Source organism: Petromyzon marinus, chromosome 7 (genome assembly GCF_048934315.1).
Source record: "Petromyzon marinus isolate PM22_M1 ecotype Great Lakes invasive population chromosome 7, UKy_Petmar_22M1.pri1.0, whole genome shotgun sequence".
Lineage (NCBI taxonomy): Eukaryota > Metazoa > Chordata > Hyperoartia > Petromyzontiformes > Petromyzontidae > Petromyzon > Petromyzon marinus.
This window is the reverse complement of record NC_133673.1, coordinates 11,981,591-11,997,824: the sequence shown is the minus strand read 5'-3', so window position 1 is coordinate 11,997,824 and position 16,234 is coordinate 11,981,591. Positions and strand designations below refer to the sequence as shown.

General features: G+C 47.0%; 1 protein-coding gene across 8 annotated transcripts in view; it reads left to right on the top strand.

Annotated features, from left to right (window-relative positions):
* Positions 1-16,234, top strand: part of UNC80 (unc-80 subunit of NALCN channel complex) — a 111,137-nt gene that overhangs the window by 65,067 nt on the left and 29,836 nt on the right. For all 8 annotated transcript variants that reach the window (XM_032949134.2, XM_032949136.2, XM_076065393.1 and 5 more), the window contains 11 exons: positions 2,080-2,263; positions 3,009-3,103; positions 4,026-4,115; positions 4,258-4,359; positions 4,810-4,990; positions 6,334-6,599; positions 8,520-8,654; positions 9,298-9,436; positions 10,287-10,383; positions 12,378-12,548; positions 14,204-14,296. In XM_032949134.2, the coding sequence (XP_032805025.2) occupies positions 2,080-2,263; positions 3,009-3,103; positions 4,026-4,115; positions 4,258-4,359; positions 4,810-4,990; positions 6,334-6,599; positions 8,520-8,654; positions 9,298-9,436; positions 10,287-10,383; positions 12,378-12,548; positions 14,204-14,296 (1,553 nt within the window). The remainder of the gene's footprint in view (positions 1-2,079; positions 2,264-3,008; positions 3,104-4,025; positions 4,116-4,257; positions 4,360-4,809; positions 4,991-6,333; positions 6,600-8,519; positions 8,655-9,297; positions 9,437-10,286; positions 10,384-12,377; positions 12,549-14,203; positions 14,297-16,234) is intronic.

Sequence of the window (16,234 nt, the reverse complement as noted above, 5' to 3'; positions counted from 1 at the left end):
TCATTGAGGGCCACCCCTATCAATGAGTCCATCTGGGATTAAAATGAGCCTTCGTTTCTGTGAATGAGGATGTGGAATGAAGCATTGATGGTTTTTCAGGAAACCCACTCCCCTTCTGTGCCAGAATAGAAATCTGAGTTCCGTTGGTCCCTCAGAACTTTCAGCAACACGTTTTCTTATTCCTACGTCGGTTTTCGCGGTTCTGCTGTACGGCTCTGCAGGTGTTTTCGACCTTGTTACCACGTGTTTGTTCGGCACGATTTGATACTCCTACTGATGCTCCTGCTATTGTGGAGTGACTCATGCAGCCAGCTATGGCTACAGGGTTTGGTGGTACATGTTATTTATGTCGTTTATTGTGAAATTTCGGTCACAGTTCCTATGATCACTGTTACATTGCTTTTATGGCTTTATTTTGGTGATTTCGAAAAGTTTTTTGGTTTGGCCATGTTTGTTTGTTGTAGTACGGAGTTAGACTGATGGCTTTAACCTAAATTGTTTTGTGGTTGTTGTTGTTTGACTTGCATCCCACTGGGATTTTTGCACACAGCGTTGGTGTACGGTGCTTTTTCTGGAAGATTTTTTCAGTTTTTTTCCTGGATGTTTCTGTTTGCGCAGTCACATAGTCACTTTAAGATGTTTTCTTTTTCATGTTTTTTCTTTGTTGCAGTTGCACCCGATTCAAGAGCCGAATGGCTCGCAGGGCTATACCAAACAAATGAAACTGAAATGTCCTGAAAGCACATCACACAGCTACATATGTGTTATTGTTTGTGTTGGTTTTTTTATTTTATCTCGCGTGTTTTGCTTTGTTCATCCAATTTTTTTTGTTTTTTCTACCCTTGGGTTAGATCGGTGTAATCTTGTCACAATATGGAGACGTTTCCAGTGCACTACATTGTTTGTGTCATAGAATGGGCCCTGAGGATGACATAAAAACTGCGACTGGACGTCCCATTAACTATCATCAGTTTTTGAAACCAAAACTGTTTAATTGTTAGGCTTAAATTAATCTTCTTGGTTCTTTCGGTAAAGTCATTCTACGTGACTTTACCGAAAAAGCCAAGAAGATGAATCCTTGCATTCACGAAAGCTTTAAATCGAGGCTTAAATTAGTTTTTTTTTTATATTTTCTTCGTAGAGTTGATGTTTGATCCGAAAAGGTGTGTTTATCAGCAGGGGCGGAGTCAGGGGGGGTGACAGGGGTGACATTCTGCGTATAAGTGTACGACACTCGGTCTGGCGGGCTCCGTGCAACTGCATTGTCAGAGTGTGTCGCCAACCGATGGCGTCTAGTTCAACAGCCTGACTCTCTAATCATTCTTGAAATAAAAATTTGTTGAATGTCACCCCCGCCTGAAATCCTGGCTCCGCCCCTGTTTATCGGGGCGGTGACATGGCTGAGTGGTAGCTCGTTAATTCCCCTGTGGAGGTTTGCAATTCGAGTCCAGCAGTTGGCCGTAGTTCATACTGCGGATGAATGAACCATAAACACTACCTTCGTCCGTGATGTCATTCGAAAACGAGTAGGCCATGCCTGCAGGTGTCATCGTCCACATTTTCCAAATTCAATAAGTTACCGGATAATTACTTTATTGGGAAATGCCCATATGACGCATGCTCATTAAGAGGCTGGCATATACTTTATGCTCCACAGGGACAGCTCTCACTGGAGGGGGTCGATCTCCTTGGCTAGACTGCAGCAGGATAAGGGAATGGTTCCAATGAAATGCGACGTGTGTATCTTGAACTTCTTTCACACCGTACATAGCCAAACCTTGCTAATCGTAGGTGTGGGGGAAGGACAACAAACGAAACACAAAAAGCAGTTTTAAAGAAATACGTTTTAAATTTGGGTTTAAAGTGCATAGCTCCAGTGCTTCCTCTATCGGAAGGAAGAGCGTTCCAGATGGCCGCAGAAGCGCATCTGAAAGCGCACGATGCAGTGACCGTCTTTGTTCGATGGTTGGCCAAAAGCCGCTAATACGAGGATGACCAGGAGTTTGCGCGATGGTTTATGCCGGGGCATTTTAGCGCCCCACAAATTCGACTATTTTACCGCTTATTTTCCTCTTACAGATCGGGCTGATCATGTACTTTGTGCGCACGCCGTGCGACTGCGGGGAGGAGGCGGTGGCCGCCACACTCACGTTCCTGTGGCAGGTGGTCAGCTTCGTCGAGGGCCTCTTCATCAAGGACCTCAAACAAACGCTCAAGAAGGAGCAGTGCGACCTCAAGCTGCTCGTCACCGCCGCCATGCCCGGTAGTAGGGAGGGGGGCAGCGGCTTCCGTCAAGAGAGAGCAACGGGACTCGAAGCGATCGCTGCCGTAGCGAGGGAAGGGTTGGGCGCCCGTCCCGAGGGCAGCGCTGCGCGAAACGGACAGCCCATTTGTCAAGGAACCAAAGCAAGGGTGGCGCCTGGTGACTGAGACGTTTTAGAGGGAAGGGCGGGGAAGTCGAGCTACAGCTCTGGAAGGTTTCTCAAACGCGAGTGATCGTGACCCACCACAATCCGGCTTTGCATGTTTACCAAGCTTCTCTGTTCAGAAATGTAAATTAAGCGGTTGCCAGATTCGTGTGCCGATTGTGCCGTCCGGCGTCTTGTGACGAGACGAAGAATCCATGTGGAACTCTTGCAGAGGTGGGCACCCACCCCCGTGTTCGAGAATGGAAGCAGATATCACAGAGCTAATACTAAGAGCCCTTCCAAGTATGACTGGCTTGTAACTTTAAAGTCCATCAGTGGGGCCCGCCGCTAGACTGTTCAATCCAGGCTATATGCAATTTAGTAAGAATTCTATTTTATTGACTTTGGTCCTTAAACTAATGATAAAAGAGAAGTACAAATAATATAATGATGAAAAAACAACAATTGCGCAACCAATTGTGACCTGATCCTGAATCATCACAATCGAATCACTGGGGGGTGGGTGGTGGGGATTAATCTCTTATACATGGTCTGCGTGTATCGGTGTGGTTATGTGTTTGTGCCTTTTCCGTGATGCAGGAACTAAAACATTGGTGGTCCATGGTCCAAACGAATGTGACATTCCAACACAGCTTCCCGTGCACGAGGACACACTCTTTGAGGCCGTGTTAAAGGTGATGCGTCTTGGATGTGTATGTATGTACTGCATGCAGGGCCGGATTAAGATTGTGTAGGCAACTGGGCTACAGGTACTGTGAGGTCCCCCAGTAATATTTTCTAAAGGAAAACAAAGTTAAAGAAAAATATAATGTATTTTTACAAGGCTAACAACAAATACAATTCAGCATTCACAAATGAAATAACTTTTCGCTTCATCTCTGGAGGCCCTCCAGCTGGCGGAGGCCCCTGGGCTGCAGCCCCTAAAGCCCCCCGTGCCTTACTCCGGCCCTGACTGTATGTATATATGTATGTGTTTGTGTGTGCATATGGGGAACGGTAGTGTAGCAGTTAGCGCGCTGCGCTACGAACCCGGCAACCCGGGTTTGATTTCTGCTCACGGCAACACCAGTGACGATTATATGAACCGGTTCTGGGCCTCCCCTTGTTCGACTAAGCCTCAATTGAGTACCTGATGCGGTGCGTAAACATCACCACTAGGGAGACAAAGGCGGCCGGGCGTGGTGCTGGCCACTCATCCCTTCGTGTGCCGTGCCGGCCTGCATAGATGCTCGCTAACAGCACTTGTCCAAAAAGTATACAAAGGCAATATAGAGGATATTTTTCTTTGTATATGTATGTGTATATTTATGCATATACCTTTTATTCAGACTGGCAACAGTTGCGTGCATGTGTGTACATTGTATGTATCAGTAAATAATTGTTAAGATTGTAACAGTATAGATTGTATGCATAAATTGTTTGATATTGTTCAGTATGAATCCTTTTGTGGAGGTTATATGGAAAAGTTGCCGGTGGTGCACTGGATCATACCTTTTTTAAAATTTGTACTACGCAAGCGAGCGGAGATTGGAAACCGCCGCTGTATGGTATAATACTTCATTGTGTTGCTCTTTGTTGCTGCTTATCATCCCTCAGGAGAGTTTAGAGTTCTTCAATATCCCGGAGGCACAGTCTGAAAACTGTTTTCTGATGGACAGGCGTAGGAATATCATTCATTACAGCAAGGTGATGCCTCGCAACAACCTCTACAGACTTCTTGTATTTCAATGATTACGTGTTTTCTTCTGCAATTGTTTTATAGTCAATGCAACAGTTTCACTTTACGACCTGTGAGCTCGGTGTTGCCTGCGGTGTCGCTGTCCCCTAGACGTACGTGCGGGACATCTACCCGTTCCGCCGATCCGTCTCGCCCCAGCTCATCCTCGTCAAGATGGACCCGGAGAAAGGGGCGACATTAATCCAAAAACAGGTTATTGCGGCACTCTTCACATCATCATCATGATCGTACTATTGTTGATTTCTGGAAAGATGTTTGCGTGCTTAGCACGATTAGCGCGGTTGGCTACATGCGGTGCGAAATAAGTTCAACATACACACGTAGCATTCTTCATCTCGTCTACAACGCAAGATACAACGGGGATTAATGTGGCAAAAATGGGCAGAAGGTAATCCAGTAATCTACTTGCTCAGCAGCAATGCCTCACTGACGTCTGCAAGTTGAAAAGTGTCAGATGTTAAGCGACTCCCACAGAGTGCACCGGCGTGTTTGGACAAGGTGAATAGGGTCCCCCATTTCATTACTTTGCAACCAGAGCCCTTTCTAACCTCCACCACCACCACCACTGCGTGCAGCGAACCACCATCGCTGCCCTACAACCGCGTATAAAAGCCACTCGCTGCCCGCTGCTGCGCTTCGTAGGTTCTGACGCGGAAGCTGGAGGAGGTGGGGCGCCTGCTCTTCGCCAAGGCTCTCACGCAGCACATGCCACACAGCCACCTACAGTCTCACGTCTCCGTGCTGCAGGAGGACCTCCTCCGCCTGCCGTCCTTCCCCCGCAAGGCCATTGAGGCCGAATTCTCGCTCTTCACCGACCCACAAGGTGACGACGGCAAAGCCCAGACTCATTATTATTTTATTCACGGTCTTTTTCCCCACTTTTAGTCCGATTGCGTTATCGCCGTAAAGCTGGGAGACCTTTACAGCGCAGTGGATTACCCTGCGTGTGCTGGCGAATCTACAAATGAAGATAAAATCACAGAACTGTCTCTAAGATCCTTAAAATATCACCTTTTTATCCACACACTGAGGGGTCGCTGCATCATTTGGTAGTTTGAGATTTGATATTTCTCAAGAGCTGGAATTCTGCCAATTTTAGTGCAAAAAAAACAACTACATTTGTTTTCTTTGTCAAGTTATTGGTGACCGCACTGAGGCCATGAGTGGGTTGCATCATAGGTGGGCTTGCCAGATCTGAACTCGGAATCTCAGCCGTGCCGGCTCAGTGCTCTAATGATTGAGTCCACCTGGTCACCTCCAGACTTCTTTCTAGCCACAGCAGTAAAGCCTCTCACTTCAAACCTGTAGTGCCTCGAGAACACATGCATATGACGTGATAGAACCTATCTTCTTCACATATCGATCAAAATTGCACTCATTGTACTGCGTGAGGGCACCGTGTAATTGGAGCGGTCCACGCAATCTCAATCTTTACGTCATTATTTTCTATGAATGCCTGTTCCATATGAAATATCTTCAATTGCACCTTACCATATAGTCTTCAGTCTTCTTTGCCCTACAGTGTCCTACCCTCCTTAAAGTAAAGCAAATGCGTGCTCTATTTGTACAGCATCTAAGGCATGCGGTCACACGAGATATCCAAACTGTGTTGCATTGTATGCCTTTATTAACAGGGCCACAGTCTATGACAAAGTCACCCGGATGTGCCAGATCTTGTGAGATCTTGAAAGCTAAGCAGGTTTTGTGCTTAGCTGTTGCTTGGGTGGGCAGCTGCCATGCTATAAGACAAAGATCGCATGCTGCTGCGGGCCGTAGGGGACAGTGCAGCACAATCCATCGCCGTAACGTTCTCCCTCGCCTTCCCTTGCCTTTGCGGGCCCGTCAGAAACGCTCTCCCTTCCGATGTAAGGAAGCCACTGGAGCAATGCACTTTTAAATCTAGATTGAAAACTCATTTCTTTAGAACTGCTTTTTGTGTTTCATTTGTTGTCCTTTCCCCGCACCTCGGATTACCGCGGTTTGTTACGTATGGGTGCGAAAGAAATTCAGCATACATAGACCAGCCCGCACTCCCCAGCGTGGCCAAAGTATGGTCAAATAAATCCCCAAAGCCCGCGAGCCCTGGGGAGGCTGCTCATCCAGCAGTGGATTGACAAAAGGGCCGTACATGTATACATCGACTCACGCTCTACCGTTTTCGCGCAGGCAAGGAGCTGTTCGCCGTGGACTGCCTCCAGAAGCTGCTGTGGATCCGCTTCTTGGAGGAGATGTTCCTGGGCATGCCCAGCGAGTTCCCGTGGGGTGACGAGGTGATGCTCTTCCTCAACGTCTTCAACGGCGCTCTGCTACTGCACTGCGAGGACAGCTCCCTGCTGCGCCAGTTCCTCGCTACCGCCATCAACACAGCGCTCCACTTTAACCATCTCTTCTCGCTCAACGGCTACCAGTGGATCCTGCCCACCATATTGCAGGTAGGCTGCACATGCTCTCTGTCTCTCTTGGATTATTGGTCCCTGTATGCAATTTATTTTTTTATTTTCTATAAATCATGGTTGGGGAGCTGTTTCCCTCCTAGAGACAGAATATAATTTTCAGAATGCCTCTGGCCAGCCACACATTCACATACAACTCGGTCACTTCTGCCACTGCAAGAGGGCCCTTGCAGTGCCGGAGGATACTAAGAGCATTAAATCAAGACACGACAGTGTAACCAGTTCATATTATTCCCCTCGAGTACCCGATTAGTGTGGCCAATATGCTTGCGGTTACGGATGCATATCGTTTGTAGGTTGCTTTCCACTGTATCACTATGAAGCCATGGGCCATTTGTTCTATTCACCTGCTGTAAATCATAACATTGGTGTGTCGTTGATGACTTTTTTTATTTTCGAAGCCACAAAGTTTGATGGTCATTAAAATGTGGCATTGGATCTATTTGACCTCTCACCGTCGTATGACTGGAAGGTCTGTCAAGTCACATGATGCTTGTGGCGTCCTGCGATTGGCCACCGTTACCTTTAAAATGGCAGTCGGTGTGTCGAGTAGGGACCTATGAGGACTGCAGAGGCTGTGTTGAAACACAGGCAGGACAAAAAAATGCTGGGAGAAATCTCTTGTCTGTGATCGCTGCTTCTGCTTGCGCCGCACGGCAGCAGCAGCAGCAGCAGCCTTTTTAAGAGGAATGGAAACCTTTGAATGAAAATTGTATTTCTTCCAAAAAACAAAGAAAATTGTTACATTTATTAATGAATTGACGAAATAAAAAAAATGAGGCTTAACTGCTGTCATGATGTTTGAAGCTCCAACGTTTGCTTAGCACGGCTGGCTACATACGGTACGAGAGAAGTTCAACACGCATACATCCACGCGTCGTATGCAAGACATGGGTTATATTAAAAGATCTGCGTTTATTATTGCGCTTAATGATGCTTCTCCTGTCCCACTTCAAGATGGCGCCGTTTGATTAATACGTCTCCCTGAGTCCTATTTAGGGCCATTTATTTAATAGGTGGCCTGCAATGAGGTGGTGTCCCGAGACTGGTTCAGCCATCTGTTTCCCCCAGCTCCTGTGCACCGAGTGGGACATCCGATGATAAATAATCCACGACTATGTTGTCGGTGTCGGCTTTGCGCGTGGAGATTAATGTTACGCATGAGATGGGTTTTTTTTCTGGGGAAGTCGATTTCCTCCAAGGATTCGCTGCCCCCACCCCCCCTTACCCCCTCCTCCTCCTCATGTTTAAAAACCCTCCGACAGATTTGATATCCATTCCAGAATCAGAATACAAATTGGAAATATTGGTTTGATAATTATGCTTGCCCTGCATGTATATTTCCTGGGAATACTCAGCTGATAAAATCTGACATATCGTTCGGCCCCCAGGGGCCACAAAATATGTGCGACTATCGCGTAGACATGTCAGCTTGAATACGCGTCAAACTCAACAAAATATCGTAAACATTCTTTAAATATATTCCAATATCTATTTTTTTATTCACAAAGACAGACCAACCCGAGGAGGTTCACCTTGTGAAAAAAATCCAACCGCCTGCTAATAACAGCCACACATCTGCATGTTGGTACGTTCAGATCGAATCGTGGTTGGATGCCTCGTGTTCACACCTTATTGGCAATTCGCGATCGGGGTCACAATCGCACCGCATTCATATCGTGCTCGGCTGCATCAGTGACGACACAGGCGAAGGCCCTTCTCCCATATCTCAGCTCTGAGGAAGGGTTATTGCCTGGAACGTCGCCCCCCCCAGAAACAGTTGTTTTTCTCGCCGTCGCAGTGTTAATTGATGAATGCGTTTGCGTTTTTTTTTGTAGCTTGTAATTGAGCATCGCTGCTAACGCGCTCCTAAGACATGTTCACGTCCGCTCGCTGCAGGTGTTCACAAGCTACAAGAGCAACCCTCTGCTGCGAGAAATGATCGAGTTCGCCTGTCGGCAGTTCTACATCCTGCATCGCAAGCCCTTCCTGCTGCAGCTGTTTGCGAGCGTCGCCCCCCTGCTGGAAATCTCCGTGCGTGTTTCTAATTTTGGCGTCGTTGTTGCCGCCTGCAATGCACGCGTAGAACTGTGCGCGCGTGAGAATCAATTGTTTTACATTTTGTTAGCTGGGTAGACAGCTGCCAACTTAATGTCAGATCTCAGAGGCTAAGCAGGGTTAAAGTCTGGATAAGTGCTCGAATGGGTGACCTCCATGCACAATTTGTGTGGGCAGGAGAGGGCAGCGGAGCAAAAAAAAATTGTTTAAACACTACTACATCGCTCCCAGGTCTATGCTCCCTGCCTTCATTAACTCGCACTGACCAGCATGGTGAAGTACGGTGGAAGCTGCACGGCATAGGGAGGAAGCCCTCGTTTAGTAAGCAATGGATTGCCAATAAACGGCTGCAGATGTATATACCATACTGAATACATACGACACTGAAAAATACAAACAAGAGGGCATCTACGGACGTGTTTAATATCCTGTCCTCAAAAAACGCTTTGACCCCCTCTCGTAGCATACCTGCACTTCACGCGCGCGTGGTATTTATAAATACACATTTCACAGTCCTGCATATTGCATTTGCTGACGCGTCGGTTTATTCAGTTGTTTGTTTTGAAAGCGCCCCCTTTTTTTTGGGCGGCCGGACCCCCCCCCCCCGCCCCTCCCCCAGGAGTCCCCGGGCAGCGGGGCGTCAGGGGAGGTGTCCCCGCAGTGCCTCTTTGACCTGCTCATCTCGCTCGAGAGGGACTCTAATGACACCCTCGACGTGCTGGAGCTCGTTAAGGCCGAGAAGCCCCTCAAGTCCCTGGGTGAGCTCTTCGTCACTCTCGTTGGTCGTCTCTCTTCCCCGCTCTGCTCGCTGCTTGCTCCCCCGCCTCCCCCCCCCCACCCACCACCACCACCACACGCTTCGCTGCTCAACCTCTTGACCTTCTCACCGCTGCTAACCGTGCGCACGCCGCTGCTGCTCATCAACACGGGGCTTGTTAAAATAAGTAAACAAATATTTGTTTGGAAGATCAAAATGGAACGTGCATCGAACGTCGCGTTCTGTTGTTCGCACACCCTCTGCTTCAAAATCGATCGCATCTAAAGTATAATAAACCGAACGTAGTTTCAAATCTTGGACAAGAAAGGAGGAAATGAAGGAGGGGACACCTGAGGACACGAACTGGTAGATTGTACTTCACCGTTTCTCATTCCGATGACGTACACGAACACGTACGTCATCAGAACGAAATCGGAAGAAAAATTAACGTAAAATAACTTTATCGGTACCGAGGTTCCCACAAGGCCATGCATGAGGGCGTGTGGCACAGTTTTAGCGCCAGCTATCGTAGAGTGCGGTCGTGACGCTACAGTTCTCTGCGGTGAGTAGCAATGTCTTTAAAAACAACGGCGCCACGCCACTCTGAATAAAATTAACGCCTTCATCCAGCAGTGGATTGACAAAGCGAAGTAGACTAATCCTGTTATATGAAAATGTCGATAATTTACATAATTGCCGCATAAAACACACACACTCTCGCAGAGAGGCACTTCCATTCAACAATGTAATATACCAGAGTGCAGGTGCGAATGAGGCCATGGCGAGCGGCGCTAATGAAAAACGCGAGTGACCCACGTGCCCCCTGTGTCCCCCGCCCGCTGTCTGCGCAGATTTCTGCTACGGAAATGAGGACCTCGCATTCTCGATGGCCGAGGCCATCAAGCTGTGCGTGACGGTCGTCGCTTACGCCCCCGAGTCCTTCAGAAGGTACCTGACGCTGGCAGTGGTTTCAATGTCCACCCCCACCCCACTTGGCAGGCATGGAGGTTGGTTTTTCCTCTTCTAAACAGCGAGACCGCCTCCGCCGGTGTATCGACCTTTCAGACGACTCGGAGTTAATGAAAGCGCTAAGGGATGCTGATGTTGTATCGACTTAACTGACAGCCGCATAATAAGGATGGCACTTAATGCTCCTGATGCTTGGCTATCGAGCCGCTTGGTTTGGTGGCACCGGAGCGAGTGCGATGCACAATCGGCGTTGGGGAAAACAAATATATATGTGTAGTAATAGGTCAACGCAAGCCTAAACTGGCCCGCTGTGCGTGAACCCGACAATTCTGAAAACAGAGCGGACGACAAGAGTTGACCGTTTGTGCGGCGTGCCGCAGTTGCATCTGGGCACTTCTTTAGTTTTCCGTTTGCGGAACGCTTTGCTATCGCGGAGTTTGACTTTGGATGTCCCCGAGGCTCGAGCAGAGTCCCTTTGCCCGTCGTGCGTGTATGTATGTACGTGTATGTATGTACGTGTATGTATGTACGTGTATGTATGTACGTGTATGTATGTACGTGTATGTATGTGCGTGTATGTATGTACGTGTATGTATGTACGTGTATGTATGTGCGTGTATGTATGTACGTGTATGTATGTACGTGTATGTATGTACGTGGTTTAGTAGTGTGATGTACAGTATAGTGTAGTGTATAGTAATGTGTAGTGTATAGTAGTGTAGTGTATAGTGTAGTGTATAGTGGGGTATAGTGTAGTGTATGATAGTGCAGTGTACAGCGTATTGTACAGTGTAGTAAGTGTAGTGCAAAGTGCAGTGTGTATATTGAACTTCTTTTGCACCCTACGTAGCCAATCGTGCTAACAGGAGGTGCGGGGGAACGGCAACAAACGAAACGCATAGAGCAGCTTTAAAGAAATTAGTTTTCAATCGAGATGATTTAAAAGTGCGTAGCTCCAGTGGCTTCCTAATATCGGAAGGAAGAGCGTTCCAGACGGCCGCAGAAGCGCATGTGAAAGCGCCACGCGATGCGGCGACCGTCTTTAACTCGGCTGGAGAAAATTGTGCGCCGGTCCTGATAGCACAACATTTCTTTTACAAGTGAGCACCGCGTTTTGTGGCCAACCACACCGAATGCAAACTCGTCCGAGCGATTTCGCAACGTTTATTTATCGCCGCGAGGAGGTGGAAGGCCTCTGGCCGAGTCAAAACAACGTGGTTAAATTTACAGGCTATTTTAATCCGGAAAACCCCATCTTCTCTTCGGGCTGACTGTCAGAGATGTCTGTGCGGGAAAAGCAGGGGGTATGTTATTTATTTTGTAATTACACCTCAACTGTGAATTATGCCTCGGCTCCAGACGTCCATCAGCGGGCGTCACTGTGTATTGCCTCTCGTGGACAGCTCCGCACGTACCTATTTGCACTGCGCATAATTCCTCGGTGCACACACGCACACACACACGTGCTACAAAACTCAGGCATGTCTGACAGGCATTGTCCCACTGGGATTAAAGGTCCGCAGTGTGGACTTTTTTTGAAATAATCTTTCCTTATTGTTGTTAAAAGATTAATAAATCTAAAACCGTATGCGTGTATGTTGAAGGGAGAAGCAGTGACGCACCGTGCTGTGAGCCCGGTGAGCTTCGATTCCTGACCAAGGCTGCACTCAGTGGCGTCGAACATCTGAACCAGTTCCGCAGACCTCCCCCACCCCCCATCCCCCACTTATTAACAAACTTGGTGAAGTAGGGTCGAATAATTATTATGACTGACACAGTATGACGGAAGGCCTTCACCCAAGCAGTGAATTGACAAAGGGCCGTACATTTGAAATTACGTGGTCACAGTGAAATTAACAATAAACAAAACAATCACAAACAATTGCAGCTCAGAAGTTCACGAGAGCTAATGCCCGACTCTTGCCTTGAACTCCCTTGACACACAACCCTCACCCCAACGCCGCTCGTGCCAGCTTGCAGATGCTGAGCGTGGTGGAGGCGCTGGTGCCCTGCTACCTGCAGCGGCTTAAGAAGCTCACGGTGCAGCTGGAGACGCCAGCGGCCGCCCGGGAGGAGATCACCGCCATCGCGAACCTGGCGACCTGCGTGCAGGCGCTCCTCTACAGCGCCGAGCCTCTCACTCGGTGACTCCCCCGCCCCGAGCCGCTCAGCCCAGGGGTTAAGGGGCTTTGGTCGGTACCGGCTGAGGTGGCGAATGCTTTCAGGGTCCACAGTGGGCAGTGCCCACCATGAGCAGTGTCGACCATGAGCAGTGTCAACTATGAGCAGTGTCGACCATGGGCAGTGTCAACCATGGGCAGTGTCAACCATGGACAGTGTCCGCCAATGGCATAGTGGTTCTCTTATCTCGTAGATATTTTAAAAAATCTAATTCGGATATTTTTCCCCCTTCTAAAATCATATTCTCTGTCAAATCTACCTTTTTTCATGACCTTTTCCCGTAAAATGGCTATTACCGTGACCTTGCTATCTGACACATGCGTGATCTAGAGATGCAATGCTCCAATTTCTTTTTTTTCATTGTGAGCATTTGCCACCTCGGGTGGTACCGATAAACTATTTTTGGGCCCAATGGCTCAAGGGGTTACCACCTCCCCCAGCTCGCGAAACGACCGTGCATCCCGACACTCGCGGGCAGAGTAAACCCACAACATTTCCAAATTCGAGTACTACATTTTGTCAGTAATCACAACTAGCATCAACAGGCGGATAGCCATAGTCGTGTAGAAATCCTCTTAAAGGATATTACAATTTTGCTGTATAGCTCTCTGATGTATTTTTGGGGTTGTACCACGTGCAGTCTGACCATAGTTGTCGGTTCTAATAAACTTACGTTTTATGCATTGCAGTGTTCGTATCATAGCGCTACGCTGTTGGGAATTTTAAAATAGGGCCAATTGCATACTAAATCTAGTTAATGTATACATTATTAAACATTCACTTTTCAAGTTTTACAATATACCATGCAATATATATGTCATCATTGTTTTATTACTACTCACATCATAAATTTGCTTAACTCTATAATAATAATGTATGGAGTGCATTCTTAAATCTTTAAACCGTTGAACACCATTCACATGGCTCTTCTGTTCCAGCAAGGGCACAGCCGAAAATGTAATCAGTTATATTTTCACATGGGCTGAATATGTATGAGTGAATATATATTGTAATTACTTAGCACAGTTCTGAAAGGTCTATAACACAAATCAACCAGCAACTCGGAGCACGAGTGATAGAACATCAGATAAGAACTAATTTTTTTCTTGACCTGAGCGAGGTTATAGAAACTCGGAGAAAGAGGGACGATGGGGGGGAGTCCCGAAGCCAGAATCTAAGATCGCTAATGATAGCACAGCAGATAAGAATGAACACATTTGCTGCAGGGGAAAGAAAGTAAGCTTTAATGGAGGAAATTGTACGCTTTATGTTATATCATGATTTGAAGCTTTCGTGACTGCAGGAATCCACGTTCCCTACCCCAGAAGTGAACTCGTATTCTGAACGAATTGGCCGTCAACTGGGTGCTGTCAGTGGCTGTTGGATGCGGTTGTGGTCATTTGTGTGTGGGGGGAATCCGCTCAGGTCAACTCCACTTCAAATGTAAGCGCCAGTGCAGGGAAAGCAAATGCGGCCGGGCGGGCCTGCGTCTGGTGCGCCGTGCCGGCCTTCATAAGTGCTGCTCACTAACGGCGCTTGTCCCAATCATTCTGTCGAAGGCAACACGGCGGTGCGTGCGGGTGGTGGATCTTTGGCTTTGTGTGCGTGGGATGTACAGGCCCATGACGGCGCCGCAGGTGAGCCGCTCAGACCAGGCCTACAAGGGAGCGGCCGCGGCGAACCACACGACGTCAGGAGGAGCCAGCCTCAGGTCAGCATGCAGGGGTCTGCCTTGCCCACCCGCCATAGTTTGTGTGTGTGTGTTGGTAAACTTTACGAACTCAAATATTACATGGACAATCGCCTCCAAAACATTTACCATTCCATCTGACTAAAGTGTGCATTGCCAAGTAATTTCTCAACAACAAACAACAGCAAGGGTTTTTATTGTTGTTGTTTAAAATCATGTCTGAGCTGTGTTTCTTTTAAGGGGAAAGCGGAAGGAATAGAGAGGGGAGAGAACATTCAACATAACTGAGTTATGAGAAGGAGAAGAAAAAAGCCATCCGACATATTTAAGAACAGGTCGAATACAACAACACTATATCCCCACAACATTCAGCATTCCATCCAACACACGAGTGTAAATGGCCAAGACATCCACACACATTTTACCGAACCTCGTGCAGCAGGGTTGTCTAGCAGAGCGCACAAGAAGAATGTCCCCCATACCCATCTGAACGTGTCTGTCTCCTCTGACCTAATTGTGCATGAATAAGTTATGAATGCATCCACATTTGTTCAGTATGGGGCATGTAGCTTACACGTATATTACCCAGGTATCGTGTGGGGCACGCATATGTAATGTTTGTTTTATTCCAGGTGGAAGCCTGTTGCTAAATAGATTTCCTTCCCAACGGTGCGGAGGATAAATGAGGCAAATGTTATTTATGTATATTAAGATGTATCAGTGGTGAGCACTCGGAAATGTCATACAAACGCTCTAACACTTGCTGGTGTGACGTTAGACTTAAAACTTTCGTGACTGCAGGAATTCATATTCTTGGTTCTTTCGGTAAAGTCACGTAGATAGAAAACAAAAATCTAAATGAAAAGCAAAAAAAAACCATGACGTTTCGATCACAACACAAGCGGTCTTCTTCAGGTGGAGAGAAAAGATGATTTTAGTTTTTTTATCTACGTGACTTTACCGAAAGAACCAAGAATACTTGATGGTGTGAATAATAAGCAGTTCAAGAGTCATAGCTCCGTGACCCTTTCTTGCGGCCTGGTGACAAAGTGGCCCAGGACTGCCCTCTATTGGGGATATTTTCTCGGGGAATATTTGCCACGGCATGAAATCATTGTCATCGCAAGCTTGGCGATAGTCATTGTATACGAATTAAGGCATTATAATGCTTATGAAATGCGATGTCACTGGAGTGTTGAATGCTCGAAATGAGTTATGCAATCAGTGACCCCCCTGCTAAAAACAAAATACTTACGAAACATATTTTTAAACCATTTATAATATTCAGAACTTTTCCCATCCGCTACTGGATGAAGGCCTCCCCATGCTTGCTGTGTCGGTCGTGGAGTTTGTTTTGATGGGGGGGATCACTCAGAACCTGTTCAAATATCACTCGTTACTGATGTTGACCATGGCCGGGGAATTGAGCTCAGGTTGCCAGGTTCAGAGCGCACACTGTGCTAATCTCTCCAACACGGCTCATCCCCCAACACTTGTTAGATGAGTGAAAGGAGTAAATGGAGTAGTTTTCTTTATGGAATTGTAATTGGGCTTTATTATTTAAGATCTGTTTGTGTAATGTATAATTTGCCACAAATCAGTGCGATGGCCACTGTGTGCTTGGTACAATGTGGCAGTTAAGTTATTTGGCTTGTATCTATAGATTTAATTTTGCAAGAATAGATATCGGTAAGAAATTACCAGCGTTGTTATTTTTCATTGAATGCGTACTCTGATTTTACTCAACTGTATAAGTTTACTTAGACAGTGTAGATTAGTGCATTTGGGATCCCTCCCAGTTTAGCAGTGGGAAATGAACCCCAGAAGAATATTCAGGAAGGGGCAATTTCCTAATTTGGCAATTGCAGGCAATTGCCTAATTTTGGCATGACATCTGCAAAACATCTAATTGGGGTGTTAAAAATCTGTTCAAATTTATGCCAAGATTAAACAAACACA